The 16770-nt window shown below is 49.8% G+C and overlaps 4 protein-coding genes across 4 annotated transcripts; all 4 read left to right on the top strand.

The window, feature by feature from the left end:
- Positions 1 to 1008: 1008 nt before the first annotated feature.
- LTR84_002946 (uncharacterized protein) lies at positions 1009 to 2738 on the top strand (the record flags this gene model as incomplete). Its single annotated transcript, XM_064846546.1, has 5 exons — positions 1009 to 1204; positions 1255 to 1368; positions 1420 to 1543; positions 1600 to 1663; positions 1722 to 2738. The coding sequence occupies 5 exons, from the start codon at positions 1009 to 1011 to the stop codon at positions 2736 to 2738; spliced, it is 1515 nt and encodes a 504-aa protein (XP_064706156.1).
- Positions 2739 to 5431: 2693 nt separating this feature from the next.
- On the top strand, positions 5432 to 6883 carry LTR84_002945 (uncharacterized protein; the record flags this gene model as incomplete). Its single annotated transcript, XM_064846545.1, has 1 exon — positions 5432 to 6883. One exon carries the CDS (start codon positions 5432 to 5434, stop codon positions 6881 to 6883), a length of 1452 nt encoding a protein of 483 aa, XP_064706155.1.
- Positions 6884 to 9593: 2710 nt separating this feature from the next.
- LTR84_002944 (uncharacterized protein) lies at positions 9594 to 10046 on the top strand (the record flags this gene model as incomplete). The annotated part of the gene is made up of 1 exon (XM_064846544.1): positions 9594 to 10046. One exon carries the CDS (start codon positions 9594 to 9596, stop codon positions 10044 to 10046), a length of 453 nt encoding a protein of 150 aa, XP_064706154.1.
- Positions 10047 to 11219: 1173 nt separating this feature from the next.
- LTR84_002943 (uncharacterized protein) lies at positions 11220 to 16640 on the top strand (the record flags this gene model as incomplete). The annotated part of the gene is made up of 2 exons (XM_064846543.1): positions 11220 to 15587; positions 15639 to 16640. The coding sequence occupies 2 exons, from the start codon at positions 11220 to 11222 to the stop codon at positions 16638 to 16640; spliced, it is 5370 nt and encodes a 1789-aa protein (XP_064706153.1).
- Positions 16641 to 16770: the final 130 nt, after the last annotated feature.

The following is a 16770-nucleotide window of genomic DNA, read 5'->3' as shown; positions in this document are numbered from 1 at the left end:
ACCCCGAGCTTCTCACATATCGCCTGCGTTTCTGACTGACGTTCCTCGTCTAAGTCCAGGAGAGCAACATTTGCTCCAGACTTTGCCAAAGATTCTGCAATGGCTTGCCCAATCCCTATTGAGACAACAAAAGTTAGCTCTCACCGTTAACAATTTTTGGTAATTTTTCGGCTGTGGTCAAACGCATATACATCGAACAGCAAGAAGACTTCTGAATAAATGGGCCTCAGCTCTTACCACGTGCAGCACCCGTGACAACCGCAACTTTCCCTTTGTTTTCAGAACCGATGTTCTCAGGGGCAATGGCAGGATAGACGCTAGTGTGAAGTTGGGGTCGCATCATTGTCACGACAAGGGCTCCCTGGAGAATACTTTGCTGAATGGAATGATCTATCTGTCATGGGCGAGGTCGGCTTCTAAGACTAAGATCTAGACATCGATACGCACGCGCCCTTGTCACTTCGGAGATAGCTCAGAACAGTGTGAGTTCAAATCACCGTCGTATGTACCCCGAAAGCCGACGAGTCTAATTGGAGGCCGCTTGGCGAGTGTTGGAGAACCAAGGCCATAACGGTTAACTCGGATCGCTTATATAGCAAGTTCCACTTGCGCTCCATAAACACGGGACGTGCAACCCAGAGAGCACTACCTGGGCCAATTTGAATGTCTCGTCTCGAGTGTTCAGACTGGGTTTTGGCAATCCCTTTCCGAACTTGCCCACGGAAAATTCTCCATGTCCTCCATAGTCTTCCCCATCTCTCTACGGGTTCAACTGGACGATGTCTCCGCTTCTCCATGTGTCAACTCGGGTCGATCTCCAAAAGCAATCATAGGTTCTGACATCCAAGGCAAGACAAGGCAACGTCCTTGAAGACCGATAAAGCCCAAGACTGGTTCCGGTATTTTGTTACAGACCAGAAGCATCAGAAGAGCAGCTTGACCAGAATCGTCCATTCTCTAGAAATCTGCTCAGCCTCGATCCTATCTGGCATCCGCGTAGGGAACAATATGGCCCTAGACAAGGTCGACCATACCGCTGATCTTAGCGACCTCAAGGAAGAACAAATCGGCGTGAAAGCAGAACATGCAGATGCCATCGAAGGCCAGCATCCTCCCTCCGAGGAGGAGCTTCGAGCTGTTCGTCGCAAGGTCGATTGGAGGTTGATGCCTATCATGGTAGGCACATATGGTCTTCAGTTCTATGGTGTGTAGCTTTTCTACCAGTCACAGACGTCGGTCACTGATACCTTACAGACAAAACCGCTCTGAATCAAGCTGCGCTGTTTGGTATCCTTCAGGATCTAGATCTTGTTGAAGTCACCAAAGTCAACGGAACAACAATCACTAATACACAAAGATACTCTTATGGTTAGTGCGCAAGACTCAGTATCGCAATGGGAGGACTAATGACGGGACCAGTCGGTATGGCATTCTACATGGGCTACATCTTGGGAGTCTATCCTATCACGTTCTTGGCTCAGAAATATCGTCCTGGCAAAGTCTGTGCCGCGATCGTCCTCATCTGGGGTGTTGTGGAACTTCTGTAAGTGCTCTTACGGGATCCCATTGCGACTGTCGCCTGCTAACACCGATTCACAGTACTGTTGTCTGTAACAATTTTTCCGGCTACTTTGCTCAAAGATTTTTCCTTGGCCTCCTTGAAGTGAGTTGCGAATATGAACGCAAAATATGCTTGTGCTCTTTGCTGACGAATTGCACAGTCCGGAGTTGGTCCAGCTTTCGTTATTGCATCTAGTCAATGGTATACTCAAGCTGAGAGTGCCCTTCGTATTGGTATCTGGTTCACAGCATCGAATGGTGCTGCGTCTATGATCGGACCCCTCATCAACTATGGCTTCGGTTCCATCGACGGCGCTCTCGACGGGTGGCAAAACATCTTTCTCTGGGCCGGACTTCTCACAGTCGCTTGGGGATTTGTTGTACTATGGCTGATGCCTGATGACCCAAAAAGAGCCAAATTTTTGACGGAGCGAGAGCGATTCGTTGCACTCGAGCGAGTTAGGGACAACAACAGTGGGATGGTCGACCACCACATCAAACCAAGCCAAATGTTCGAAATCTTGCGCGACCCTGCGGCTTTGCTTCTCATCACTCTCATGTTCTGCGCCTGCGTATCGAACTCCATTGTGGGCCTATTTGCAAGCATCATCATAAAGAACCTGGGTTTCAACACGCTACAGTCTATCGCCCTGCAAGTTCCAGCTGGTTTCTTCGGCATCCTATGCGGTATTGTTCCAATGATCTTGGTGTTGAAGACGAACAGATGGCGTACCACCATCATCAGTGTACTGACTGTCGTATCTCTCTCTGGAACAGCAATTCTCTACGCCGTTCCGCGCACTCTCGTGGGTGTGATTCTGCTCGGATATTATCTCAATAACTGCTACACCGGCACACCAGTTCAGGTACTCGCACTAGCTGCTGCGAACGTTGCTGGACACACCAAGAAGTCTACCCTCAACAGCTGCATCTTTATTGCATTCTGCGCATCGTCGACCATGAGCCCCTTGATCATGAACCAGAAAGACAACTACAAGTCTGGTTTCTTGGGCATCATGATCTGTCAGGCGTACAATATCCTCGCAGCCCAGGTTCTCTACTATATTTACCGCACGCGAAACAACAAGAGAGACCGGCAATACGGCGAAAAGGTCTCTGGCCGCCCATTCACCGATGAGACTGACCTCCAAAATACCAATTTTCGTTACGCATGGTGAGCAGCAGCACATTGTCACAAGGATGAATCCAGTGGTAGTTTGCAACCTCGATTTTATAACCCCAAATACGTCATTTTGGTTTGAAGAACGTGCTGTATTTTGTAAGAGAAGGTCTCAAGCACTATACACACGGGCTTCTCTTCACACCTACTCCATAGTTACTACATATGAATACGATAGAAGGATAACAGCATGTTCGCTCACATAAAACTTATGATCAGATCAGCCTGTCGTAATGTTAAATTCATCAAATACCCAACTTTTTGACTTGAATGTCGAACAAGCTTATAGTGCAGCCTCCAGAACGACGACAAAGGCCCACATAGACTCAATCTACTTCCAACTCTGCTTAGTATAGTAGGCGATATAGAAAATGTGACTTTATGGCATACAAAATGGCACATGGAGTTTTTCATATGAGGCCTACATGCAATCAAAATTTTGTACGTGCCATTAGACTTCGATACTTGGACCCACTCGAAAAAGCTATTTTCTCTACTGCATAATTTCCGAATCATTTCCTCCACGCGGTGTCTGAATTCAGACGACTAAAGAATGACGTGCTTATTCACATGGCTCTGAGGGGCTACATACAGATCTGAAATACACTATTGTCACACCATCCACGGTTGAACAGCCCATTCTCAATCACTGTGTACACATTGTACGAGACGTTTAAGTTCCCACTATCGTATTCGCCATTGGGGGCACGGGCTTGAAATCTACATTCATTGTTTTCTCGATTGCGTCCGCCACTGGTCCCGAAGGCCAATACTGTGTGAAATCGTGTCTGTAGTGCCAATAGTCAGTAAACGTGAAATGGCTTCGATTGCAGCAATGAGCTGTTTTTTGACATACGCAAGAGTGTACGCATTCTCCAGTATCTTCCTCCTTCCCTCAGGCGACCCATTCAGGATTTTGAAAAATTCAACCTCAGAGGCTTTTTCCGGATCCGTGTCTCGCAGCAGACAAGTATTGTTGTAACTGATTTTGTGTGTAACATCCTGGTATTTCTGTCTTCTAATATCGGAGTATTTGTCAAGTATGGAGTCATCACAGCCCTTCCGAAGGACACCGATAAGTGAGTCTGCTAGACCTGCGGCATCGCAAATACCAGTGGTCAGTCCCATACCTGTTAGAATGTCTCGTTAGCAAAATATCAAGAAGTTGTCCAACGTTGCTTACCTCCGAATGGCGAACATGCGTGTGCTGCATCCCCTGCCAAAAGAGCCCTTCCTTTGCGATACGAGGGTGCACTCCTTTGGTGAATCCTGTAAGGGCTGACCATTTCGAGTTTGTAAGCGTCCTTCTTCAACGGTTTAGGTCCCGGAAACATCGCCTCGAATTTATTGTGAACGTTAGCTAGAACCTCTTCTTTGGTTAGATCTTCCTTCTCGTTATATGAGCAACGCCATAATCCACTTGGGTCGATTTTCGCAATTAAGCTAAAGTGCTCTGGGTGAACGATGAATTGGCCACGCTCAAAACCGTGCTCTTTGAAAGGATATCGAACATTGCAGGCTACGAGCCACTGAGGGAGAGTGAAGCCGTCGTATGTTAAATCTAACAATTTCCTTGTAGTTGACCTTCCACCATCGCAGCCCGCTAAGTATCTTGCTGAGATCTCTCGATTGCCGGCAGGTGTCTCAACCGTAGCGATGATCGAGTCATTGCTTTCTCTGATCTCAGAAAGCTTATGGTTGAACAGTATCTAACGAAGAGATTAGCAAGGGATGAAATAGCTGCTAGTCAATATCCATCTGCGTTGAGCTAACCTTCGCATTTTCACATCGGTTAACGTGACTCTTCATGATCTTGGCCAGCGCATATTGTCCACAGATGATCGGGGGAAAGGAGCCTGGAAGTTTATCTTCTGGTTTGAATTCGCCTATCAATTTGTTGTCTACAGTGATCCATCTCAGGCGATGGTCGTAATCCGTTTCGTCCATACCGACTGCACGTGCGTCGGCAGCCACACCAGCTCTTTCAAGCTCTATAACTGCGGTAGGGCCGTATGCCATGGCTCGAGGGGATTCGTCGACATCAGGTAAACCATCGACGAGGAGCACATTAACGCCTGCCTTGGCGAGGAAAAGCGTAGTCAACAGGCCGACAGGACCTGCACCCACAACGAGTACTTCGCAATCTGTTGGATTTGCCATGAAGGCTAGACTGAGTCCGTTGTATGACGCAATGAGAAGAGCCGTCGATGATACTGAGCTGAGATGGTCTTGTGTCGCAGTACGAACCCAAGGTTTGAGTGACGTCCACTTGCTACTTAAGTCAAAGTCTCGTATCTCATCAGCCGATAAGTAAAGGAACCAGTGGTGTGAGGTTCTGTTCAAGCCGACGGCGACGTTCTGTGCTATCGATCCCTTCGATGAATTGGAGATATCAGCCTGATGTGGGGCAGGGGTGCGGGGACGCGGCATGTTGGGGTAAATCTCCTCCTTTTCCAGGTATTATTGCCTTCCGTAACTAACTACCTAGGTAACCGACCTCGGTCATGCAACTTGAGAATGGGTTCCCTTACGGGAGTGGATTTAATCCGATGTTGTTTTCCGATAGTAGAACACAAGCGGTATTTGAAATACTGTCATTGCCTTGTGTAGCACACAAAGCCAAATGAGAAAGAGGAATCGGAGTTCAGACATTGACTGGCGTTACAATCGTGACTTTGCCATACCAACAGGATGTCGCTTGATCTATCGGTTGGACCATCGCAAGATCTCACCTTAGAACTTTGCAAATTCCTGACGAGTCTCAAATATGAAGATCTACCGGAAGATGTTATCTATATGGCCAAAGCCAGTATCCTTAACAGCATTGGTTGCGGGCTATCATCGTCACCCAGTTCCCTCCCAGCCGCCGCAAAATTATACGCCGCACTAGACCCGCTTGCCAAAAGCCCTCGACAGTCAACAGTGCTAGCGGTTGTGGAAAAGGCGACAGTTGACGATGCAGCTTTGTTGAATGGACTGATGATGACCGCCCGGTTCTTCGATGATACTCACTTGTCGACTCTTACCCATCCATCAGGCCCGCCCTTGGCAGCTATCATGGCTTATGCAGAGGCTGCAGGTCTCAATGGAAAGGACTTCATCCTCGCCTTCATAATCGGTGTTGAGGTGGGCTTAACTCTCACAAAAGCGTTGGGATTCGGGCCTTACAAGAAGGGCTGGCATTTGACAGGCATCGTAGGGTCCTTCAGCGCTGCAGCGGCGATATCAAGCCTCATGGGGCTGGACGCTCATGGCATGGCCACAGCACTTGGTCATGCTAGCAGTATGTCAGCTGGGTCCAGGAACGTTTTTGCAACCGACACCTTGATTATGCACGCGGGTCGCGGAGCTCAAAACGGAATTCTTGCTGCGCGACTCGCAAGTAAAGACTTCGGCAGCACCACAAACGCCTTGGAGAAATGGATCAATCTGATGTCTGTAGCAGGGGAGGAAAGCCACCCTCAGAGAATATTGGATTTGCTACATGTCAAGAACGGTAAACGGGATTGGAAACTGCTGGAGAATGCGTTCAAGCCATATCCCTGCGGGATTGTCATCCATCCGTTGATAGATTCAGGGATAGAGGCTCGGCAAGAGATCTTTGGAGACGGGCGGAGCCCGAAAGACACTCTCAGCATTGTCAAAAAAATTGAAGCAACGGTCTCACCTATGACAATTCGGCTTTGTGGTATACGACATCCTCAAGAGCTGGTACAGACCCTCTTCAGCAACTATCATGGTCTGTCAGTGGGGTTGATACTAGGTGCAGGAGGCATCAAAGAGTTCTCAAAGGAGGTTGCGGACGATTCTATCGTGGCAGGTATGCGAGATCGCATCACGCTGCTGCCAAACGAGTCATTCAGAGACAACCAGGCCATTGTTAAATTCTGGTACACGTCCGCTGATTGTACTGAGAGAATGAAGGAGGTCACGATCGAACATGCGTTAGGGTCTTTGGAGAATCCCATGACCGCGGAACAGCTCAATTCCAAATTTGAGGACCAGGCAGCTGAAGGCAAGCTCGAGCAGACGAACGTTAGCAAAGCGATTTCGGAGCTTTGGAATTTGGAAACAGTAGTTAACATTCAGTCTTTGATGCGGCTGCTGGCGAGCTCAACAACTCCACAGAACTATCCTAGTTAAACTTTACGAAATTTAGGAGCATCGTCCAGGCAATTCCTGAAATGGGCAGTCACTATTAGCACTGAGTTAAATCCTCTCTACGGTGCGAGAATGCATTCTTTCGTAACCTAGCTAGCACGAAGATCAAAGTAATGTTGCCTTTACATCACAATATACCACCTTCATCTTTTGTCAAAGCATTGATTCAGTGCGATTGTGGCACCCGTAATTGGTGCCCCTGAACTGCAGCCTTGTGCCCCTGATTAATTAGTTAGCTTTCGACATCCCAACCCACGTCCCCCAGGCCCTCATCAATTCACCAGCAAAACAAAAGCTATAACCTACTGCTGTTTATTGGGGAAACCAACGTTAGAACTTCCAAATTACTGTGACCAGACACTCTCCAAATCGGTCACACTTGTTTTGGAGAACTGGTCGTTTGTTTTGATCTCATTAGTTGGTGATGGGAGCAAGTGGATTTGGGTGTCCGGAAAAACCCCCCTTCCCCAGTCTACAGATCTGAGGCGAGATTACCCTGCGACGTACACCCATTGTTGAGGTACGACCTCGGCATATCCCAACAGCAAATATGAGTTACATAGGCTCATCTTTGTACGACAGGTACCGAAGAGGTAGCGCAAGAGACAACTATTACGGCGAACGTTGGGGATTCATTCTTGTTGACCATCCCCCATGTGGTACAGATTGCAGCAGAATGGCGATTTGGAGAAGGTCGATCGTTTGCGATCTCAATGTCCCGACGCAAAAGTCAAAGAAACCAAAATTGACGGGACCAAGGGGTCCTCTGGGCATCTTGGACTCGTGGACCCAGCATTCCGCCTGAGCCCATAGCCTTGAGGGCTGGTAATCAAATTCCAAGCAATCGCTGAAATGAGTCAGAACAGGTTCGCCGCATTCAGATGCACGACCACCGAAAAACTGTGCGTAAGTCAAGATCCGCAACGACATTCTCAAGTATGCTTCGGGCTAACCATTAAACTGCATGTCTTCTTGGTATTCTTCGAGATGTCGGCTGTATGATGAACAGAGAAGCCGCTTGAAAAGTCCTCAGTTTCTTGTCAACAAGAAATGTGCGCCACATTGCCGTTGATCCTTCTTTGATTTTGTCATGTAGGCTCAGCGTGCGCTTCGGATATGTAGGGGTGAGGACATGCTTGTGAAACGAGAGAGAAAAGAAAATCCTGTTAATTCAATCCCTGTGATATGCAAAGGCACCTGCCTTCTCGAGAATAAGGCTTCGAAATCAGGAGTGTGGACTTCAGGACTGATATTTCAACAATTGGTGATGTCCCATTGTAGAAAAGACCACTCATTCTCACTACTCAACAGCGCAGAAGAAAGAAACAGCCCACATTCTGGGCCAAGTGACAGTTTCCTCCAGGCAGTACCTCGCTTACCAGAAGTGATGGAAGGTCCTTGTTGGATCCATAGCTCAAAACCTGTCGTGCGTGCCGACCAGTTCGTATTGCCGCGGTGAATGACTCTGTTCAAGTACTTCAACTTCTTCTGAACCACGGGGCAATCTTCGAAGCAAACCCCAGTGCGGCAGAAGTGCGTTACATTTGATGGCAGAACATGATTGCGCTGACAGTTACCAGCTCCTCTGGATTGAGCGCAAGCATTCTCCCATGGCTACTGATCAGGAAGGAGACAACTTGCTTCACATTGCTGCCAGGTCTCACTCTCTAAACATCATAACCTTTGTTCGGGGCCAACCCAAACAGCGACTCTTCAGGAGCCTGCTTCATGCCAAGAACAACGTTGGACAATCTCCCCTTCAACTCATCATTGATACAGACGGGGAGCAAGCCATGAACATAGTGACACAGCATGTGGCCGACCCAGGAGTGGCACGAGTCGACTATAGGGACCTCAATTGGCTCTTCTACACCGCGTTTGGAGGTGCTCATCGGAGAGTGGCGGTGCTTATGTGCCATTGGTTCAAAGCCGATATATTCGATAGCTGCAGCTACACACCCGTACACTATGTAGTCTTGTCGACGGGCGATGCCCCAAGACTTTGCGTAAGTTAGATGAAATGGATCAAACTCAATGGCCCGGGTGACTTGAGCTCCCCAGGAAGGAAGCCTGCCGGAGGCATCGCAGAGGCAACAAACCTTGACGTTCTATTTTGAATGTTGAATTTCGGATTCACCAATGATGATTTGGGAGCGGCTCAATCCAAACTGCACAAGCACGATGGAGTGGATGGCTTGACGGTTTTGCATCTAGCAGCCGAAGGAGCTGGTTTTGAAGTGATCAAGCAGCTGTTACAGCTTGGCGAAGAAGTCGACACTGGGAAGCCATGTGGTTGCGGTGCATCAAAATCGGTTCGCAGAGTTGCGACTCGCAGGCATTCCTGGTCATTCTCCAACATATCTTCGATTCGAAGAGCACGAGGGAACCAGACATTCGACTATAGGAAAACCGTGTGTTCCAGGAAGCCACGTTGTCTCTTGCGTGCGCACCGAAGCAAGATCTGTTGGCCCAGATGCTGCTGATCACTAGGTACGTACTCGTAGGTACCTAGCAATATGTACCACGCTATACTACCAGAATTAGACCATCTTGGCGCCCCCACAATTTACTACTTATCAACGCTCAGTTTCGGAGCCGCGACATAAGTAACTGAGCATGTCAGCAATATTTACTTGATCGAGGTCACCCAGCTGTCAACCAAGCACTCATTCAATCGGGTCTTGAAAGAAACATGGCATCAACGGATAAGTTAGCCGAGGCTCACCAGACGCTTTGGGAAGAAGGCATCCAAATACGCAAAGAGGTCGTTGGTGAAGCGCACGTCGAGAAATCACTACAAAACGTCTCAGACTTTGCTCGGCCATTGCAAGAGTTGGTGACCGAGGTGGGTTGGGGTGTGGTGTGGCGACGTGAGGGTTTAGAACGCAAGACTCGGTCCTTGTTGAATATTGGAATGTTATGTGCGCTGAACCGCATGGCTGAATTGGCCGTGCATGTTAAAGGGGCTGTCAATAACGGTGCCAGCGAGGTGGAAATTCGGGAGACATTGATACAAGTTGCGGTGTATTGCGGCATGCCAGCAGCTTTAGAGGGGACAAGAGTGGCTGAAGGCGTGCTCAAGGCATTGCGGGAAGACAACAACAACAACAACAACAACAACAACACTGCTGGTAGTAGCAACTAGTTAGTTGGCTAAGTGTACCGTACGAAGTACATGTAGGTACTCAAGTCTGGATCAAGGAGCACATCTGAGGATACGAGCTCCAGCAGTGAGTCAGGGACGAGTGACGACCGGGAATCGACCCTCCAAGTCAGGCTGCCTGGTTGGGTCCATTTTGAAGCTATATTTATCCGGGAGTCATTGACAAAAGGCCAGAGATTTAACGAGAGGAATGGGGCTACGGAGCATTGGAGGATAGTCGTCTGTACGAGTACAACTTGAACTGATGGAACCCTTGTGAACGAGAACCGCTTGGACCACTGTGTACGGATAGAGGTACCTAACTAGATACCCAAAGGAGGGTTTCGGCTAGCAGCCCAGAGTTCAAAAATGGGCGGTCCACGGCTTACTTGTCATCACTTTGAGCCCCTAGCTTGCCACTAAACTCCAGCCTAAGCGTCTCAAGACCATCAACTGCAGTTGAGACTCTCGACCGGGATCATCGCCCTGAGTTAAATCCGGTGCCGCCAACGTGCTGTCTAGATCATCCATTCCATTCCCCTAGGCTCCTGGCTCCCACTGACTGAATTGCACTCCTACTGCAGGACACGGATCACCGCACACCACCACTGCACACCTCACCACGTCCTCACCATCGCTTTGACTTTGGCATTGGTATTATTGCATCGCATATGATTTCGACTTCGGCCACAACCACGACTGCGTTCGCTCATCCATAATTTGAATCGCTATCCTGTCTCTTGGCCATCCTCTTGTGCGCCATTGTCATCGCCCTCTCTCTCGCTCTCGTGTCTTTCCACTCTTTTTCATCTCCGTTGCCCTTTGCTGGCCAGACTCCGATTCTGCCCTGTGTATCACCAACCTACCAGTGGCATCCCGAGGTTGCCTTGCCTTGCCCTGCCCTGCCTCACCTCGTCCGCTCGCCGTCTTCTGCTCGAGACTTTGTCCTGCGTCCCGATTACCCGTCTGTACAATCATCAATACTCACTGGCATGGTCGTCTGACCTCTGCCTGGGTGACTGCACATTGGTGCTGGTGTCCTGGCCTCCTCATCTCGACTTTGAATGCACATTCGGTCCATCTGAATATGCGCAGCCGAGTCTCACCAAAAGCCCGCGCTGACTTCTCTTACTCGCTTCATCGCGAAACCCTCCTCCCGCCGCTTGTGCGCTGATCATGGCCAGCTATCAGAATGGACAGCCTTACTACTCCCAGAATAATCACCCGTCCTCATCTCAGAATCCCGCGCATCCTCCCTACGCCTCCCACCCATCCTATCCCACCCAACCCATCCAACGGACACCCAGTTTCGATGCTGGGGATGACCATCGACTGGCTGATGCTCAAGACCCTCAGATGCGCTTCGGATCAGGATATCAAACATACGCTTCGTCTGCTGGAGCCGCCAGTCCCCCAATGAACCGTTCTCAGTCCGCAAGCTACCACCCCCCTCCTTCCTCGTCGACGGTGCCTTTTAGAACAAACACCCAACACTCAGCCCTCAGTGGCTATCAGCATCAATATCAGCAACCGTCTCCTCCCTCCCATCAGTCCTACAATCCCGCTCAGTACCAGCAGCAACAGTCTACATACAATGTCCAGACGTATGGAACCCCTCAATCTGCTCATCCTGCTTCCAATCCATACCAGCCCTACGTGCCTGCGGCCTACGGTGACCCCAATCTCACCCGGCAGCCCTCTGTCTACAACACAAACAGCTACGGGTACTTCGACACCAATTCACAGTCCAGCTATTCTTCCCAGCCGCCTCCACCGCCACCACGCGGGGATGGCTTCTCATATGCACAACCTCAAGCTCAGCAGTATGGCGCTTATCAACATGATTCCGCCCAACAATATCCTGTCCGCCATCCCGGTAGTGTCTCCCCAGGTCAGACCCATCAGGCCTACTCTCCATCTCCTCCGCAGCCTCCACCACACGACACCTCAGTGACGAATCGAGCCTACCACCAGTCATCGAGCATTCCCGAAGAAGGGTACCCTTATGCATCAGGATCAACGGGTCAACATCAGAGTTCCAGTCTCACAACCTTCTCATCCCCCGATATCAACCGGAACTCGTCATTTGCAAGCCGCATGAGTGGGCGGACTCCATCCCCCCAGCCTTATTCCTCCAACCCTCCGAGTAGACAACTTTCCAACAGGTCTCCACAACGGAATAACACACTTGATCGTCATCCTCAGGGAAGATCACTTCCAGGTGTCCCATCAGGCTCAGAATCGGACAACGATCGCTTGAATCATGTGGGAACCTCGAATGCGGGCTCGCGGAATGCCGTGTCGCCTGGTTACGATGATCTGATTAACAGCCTTGACGCCGCTATAGGCGGCTCTTCCCAGCCCACCCACAATCAACGATTTGCAGATGCCAGAGATCAAGGCTCTGATGCACGCTTTCAGCAGCCCTCGCCACAGCCTCAGCTTTCGCCGGATGAGGTCCCCACCCATCTCAATGGCACAATCGCCTCGACAGGAGATACATATATCAACTATGGTGCATTCACAGATGATAGCGACGCAGAGGCTGCTGCTGGCCTAGCTGCTTTGAACGCCCTTGATGAGCAAGAACGTGCTGAGGATGCGCGAAGACGCAGTGGTACTCAGGGCTCCGCCACTCTTTTCCCAAGCCATTCTCACTCCACCGACACAGTTCCTCGTCTGTCTTCCCAGGAGCAGAGTAGTGACAGCGATTATACTGGCTATGATCTCAGCGGTGCTGCCGGTGGAAGCTATGGACCAGACCTGTCTTTTGGCAGCTCATCTCAATATAATGCACCCACTACGATGCCCCAAAGCGATTTGTATGGACGATTAAACACCCGCATGAGCTCAGTTCGAAGTTCCGGGGTGTCTTCTGAAGGACGCGAGTCCCAGACAAGCGGTTACGACTCGATTCCTCCTGCCGAGGATCTACATCCTTTCTCTCCAATCCGTAATGTTGCCAGAGTGGACACTGGAGGCACGGGGGGTTTGACAGAACCCAGTCCCCATCCAAGACGATTGAGCTACGAAGATGGTGACGAGGCAACATTGATGGATTCGGACAACGGACAAGCCTCTGGGGACACAAGTCCATCACGCGAGTCGATGCCTGACCTCTTCTTCCATCCAGGCATGAGCCAACAGCGGCCACTGCCACCTCCTCCGGCGCATTCAGACCCTGGCATACGAACAATACCTCATCTCATGCCGGCTGGGACTTATACACAACAAAGCAGATTTTCTCAATATACTGACCCCGGCACTCGAATATCATACCCTGCCGCTCCAGACTCATATTCTGCCTCGCTGTTGAGTCCGACTGCTGTACCTCGGTCGACGTCGCTCTCAAGCACACGAAGCGCTCCAAGAATTGACCATCCGATGAGATCAAAGACTGAATCTGACCGTGCGAGGCTGCTCCGACAACAACAGGGGCGGCCTATGTCAGATATCTACGACCTTGCGAGCCCTCAATCTGCGGTGGCACTTGACCTTCCGGCTATCCCTAAGAAACGATATAATCCGGCGAAATTGTCCACTGATCAGTTCAAGAAGTGTTCAGAACCTTGGGCACTCAGCTCTGTCTTGGCATGGATCAGAGAGTTGGCAGAGGAAGAAGCAGATTTGAAGGAGAACAATATTGCCGAGGGGCTTGTTGCTCTCTTCATGCACAAAGTGCCAACCATGTACATTACCGAGGCTGAGGCGCTGGGAGATCGAGTTGTGAAAGAAATGTTGGCTGCAGGGGCCATAGTTCGGGAGGAGGAATGGGTCAAGTTTGGACCCGGCAATATGTCTGGCGTTCTTTACCAGCTAAGCGGAACCGGTTGCTATTCATCCAAGTTGCATCTATATCACACCAAAGGAAGATGCTACTCGTACCACTGTATGAGAACTCTGAAGAAGATCGACCTCGACACGTTGCCACTTGAAAAGAAGTCCGAAGACTGGGTCACTTACTACAAACTCACCAAGGAAGACCTGGAAGGCCACGACAAGAAAGATATCGAACGTCAGAACGTTCTGCATGAGGTTGTTACGAGCGAAGACCTCTACATCAGCCAATTAGATGTTCTGAGAGTTCTGTACAGAGATCGACTTTCGGCATCTCAGCCACCCATCATACCGAGTAAAAAGTTGCCGACTTTCTTGAAAGAGGTGTTTGGTGGGATCGATAAGGTGAAAAAGGTCAATCAAGATTACCTACTGGGGCAGCTCAAATATCGGCAAACTGAGCAAGGACCTTGGATAGTCGGCTTCAGCGATATCTTCCGCGAGTGGATCCGAAAAGCACGACCTGTCTATGTTGAATACGCGGCCAACTTTCCTCGAGCGGATTACCTCATGCGGCGGGAGGCTGAACGTAACCTTCACTTCAAAACCTTCCTGGACCAAGCTCAGACTGATTCCCGCTCCAAGAAACTCAGTTGGGACAGTTATCTAAAAAGTCCCATCACCAGACTGCAGAGATACAGTCTCCTTCTCCAGACGGTTCAGAAGAACATGATCAAGGATTCGGAAGAAAAAACCAGCCTTGCGTTTGCGTTGGACGAAATCCGGGCAGCTACTTTTGAGTGTGACTCGAAATATGCCGAAATGGGCAAAAAGATGGAGTTGATCGAAATGCAGACCAAACTGCGGCTTCGACCACAAATGGAGAAGGAGGTTGAGCTCAATCTTGACCATCTTGGGCGAGAGATCGTGTTTCGAGGCGACTTGCAGCGTGCAGGAGGGAAGGGTTTTCAATGGGTTGAAACTCATGCCATCCTCTTTGACCATTATCTTGTGCTTGCAAAGCCTCTGGCACGTGATCCACGCCGAGAAGGGTTTTACGACGTGTCCAAAGTTCCAATTCCGATGGATCTACTGGTTCTGGAGGGTGCCCATGACGCTGCGGTGGTCAAATCCTCGGTCAAAGGTATTGGTGCAGTCACAACTGTCGTTCCTCGGAGTCAGGCTGATAATCGGATTTCACGAGCCCAATCAACCGCTAGTGGTGAGAGAATTGGTCCTCTGACGCACACAAACACCAACCTTTCGGTTGGCTCGGGGGGTAACAGCCAGTCCATGGTTACCATCACCACCTTGGAGTCGAACAGTTCCAAAGAGGAAAAGATCATGTATCCTTTTCGGGTCAAGCATCTTGGGAAGACAGAGACCTACACTCTCTACGCACCCAGCGCTCAGAATCGACAAGATTGGTGCGAAGCCATCATCCAAGCCAAAACAAGACATGCCGAATCCCTGTTTTCTCAAAATGCAGAACCGTTCAAATTACGGGTACTTGCTGACACTGCATTTGGCTATGAGGGACTCACATACCCTGCGAGACGCATTCTCATTCGTGGCACACCTCTCGATAGAGCCATTCAAGAGACGGAGAAAAGGTTCGAGGGCCAGGGTCGACCCGCACCTGTTTGTCGAGCTCAAGTCAATTGTGCTACTGTTTTCAATCAGCCATACGGCAGACTAATGTGCGCGATCGGGACCGATTATGGGGTATACATTTCCGAGTATCAAAATTCTCGGGGATGGATCAGAGTAAGTTACGTCCCCAAAAGTTAAGAAAGAATCACACTAAAACTGAGATAGGCCATCCAAATGCCCAAGGTCTCGCAAATTGCGGTCCTGGAAGAGTTCAATCTCTTCTTGCTCATATCAGACAAGGCTCTCATTGCATACCATCTTGATGTTGTATGCCCGCCTTCCGGCAACTCTCTTCCACAGGCAGATGCGTCAAGTCGCAAAGCGCCGCAGAAGCTATCGGGTTCCAAAGATATCGGCTTCTTTGTGACTGGCAGGATGAAGGATCGAACCCTGGTCTTCTACAAGAAGAGAGACGGGATAGCGTCTACATTCAAAGTTCTCGAACCCGTACTGCAGAAGAGCACAACTAGTCGGTCCCGATTCCTGCCTTCAGCGTCACGCCGTGGTCAGACTGAATTTTTCAGAGAGTATGACGAGTTCTATATACCTGCAGAATGCTACGGGTTGAATCTCTACCAATCAAGTCTGGCAATATCCACTGCAAGAGGTGTGGAAGTGTTGACACTCGAAAAGAAACAAACCTGGAGTGTGCCAAATCTGCGCAGCGATCAACCGGAAACGCAAGCACACCTCAGTTCTATCGCCACGCGAATCAAAGACTTGAAACCACTGGGCATGTTCAGACTGGGCGATGCTGAGTTCCTGGTGACCTTTGAAGAATGTGCAGTCTATGTCAACAAGCATGGAGATATCTCACGTGGAGTGGTCATGGAGTTCGTTGGCAGGGCGAAGTCGGCTTGCCTGTATGCGCAGTATCTCATCCTGGTGGACGATGACTTTGTGGAAATTCGTGACGCTCAGAATGGGAGACTGAAACAGGTTATAGCAGGGAAAGACATCAGACTGCTGGATGATGGCGGTGGGGGTGCCGGAGCTGGAGCTGGGCAAACTCAATCACCAGCAGTGCTAGGAGGAGGAATCAATGGACTGGGGCTGAAGAACTTTGGAAATGCACCGCGAACCCCTAAGATCGCATTGCAGCATCCTGAGTATGAGAAGAGCCACGTTGTCGTGGAGCTAATTTTGACAAAGGACGACGAGGAGTAAGAGAAGTCTTGCTTGCTTGCTTTCATGAGGCCACGAATCATCGTTGTATGGGTATCAGCGCTTGCACTCTTGGTCTCGTTTCTGAAGGGATTTTGCTCCTGGTTGGGAAAACAGCGGAGTCACCCTACGA

This window comes from Exophiala bonariae (assembly GCF_035927105.1).
Source record: "Exophiala bonariae strain CCFEE 5792 chromosome Unknown scaffold_14, whole genome shotgun sequence".
Taxonomy (NCBI): Eukaryota; Fungi; Ascomycota; class Eurotiomycetes; order Chaetothyriales; family Herpotrichiellaceae; genus Exophiala; species Exophiala bonariae.
Note: the sequence above shows the minus strand (reverse complement) of the source record. Positions and strands in the feature narration are given on the sequence as shown.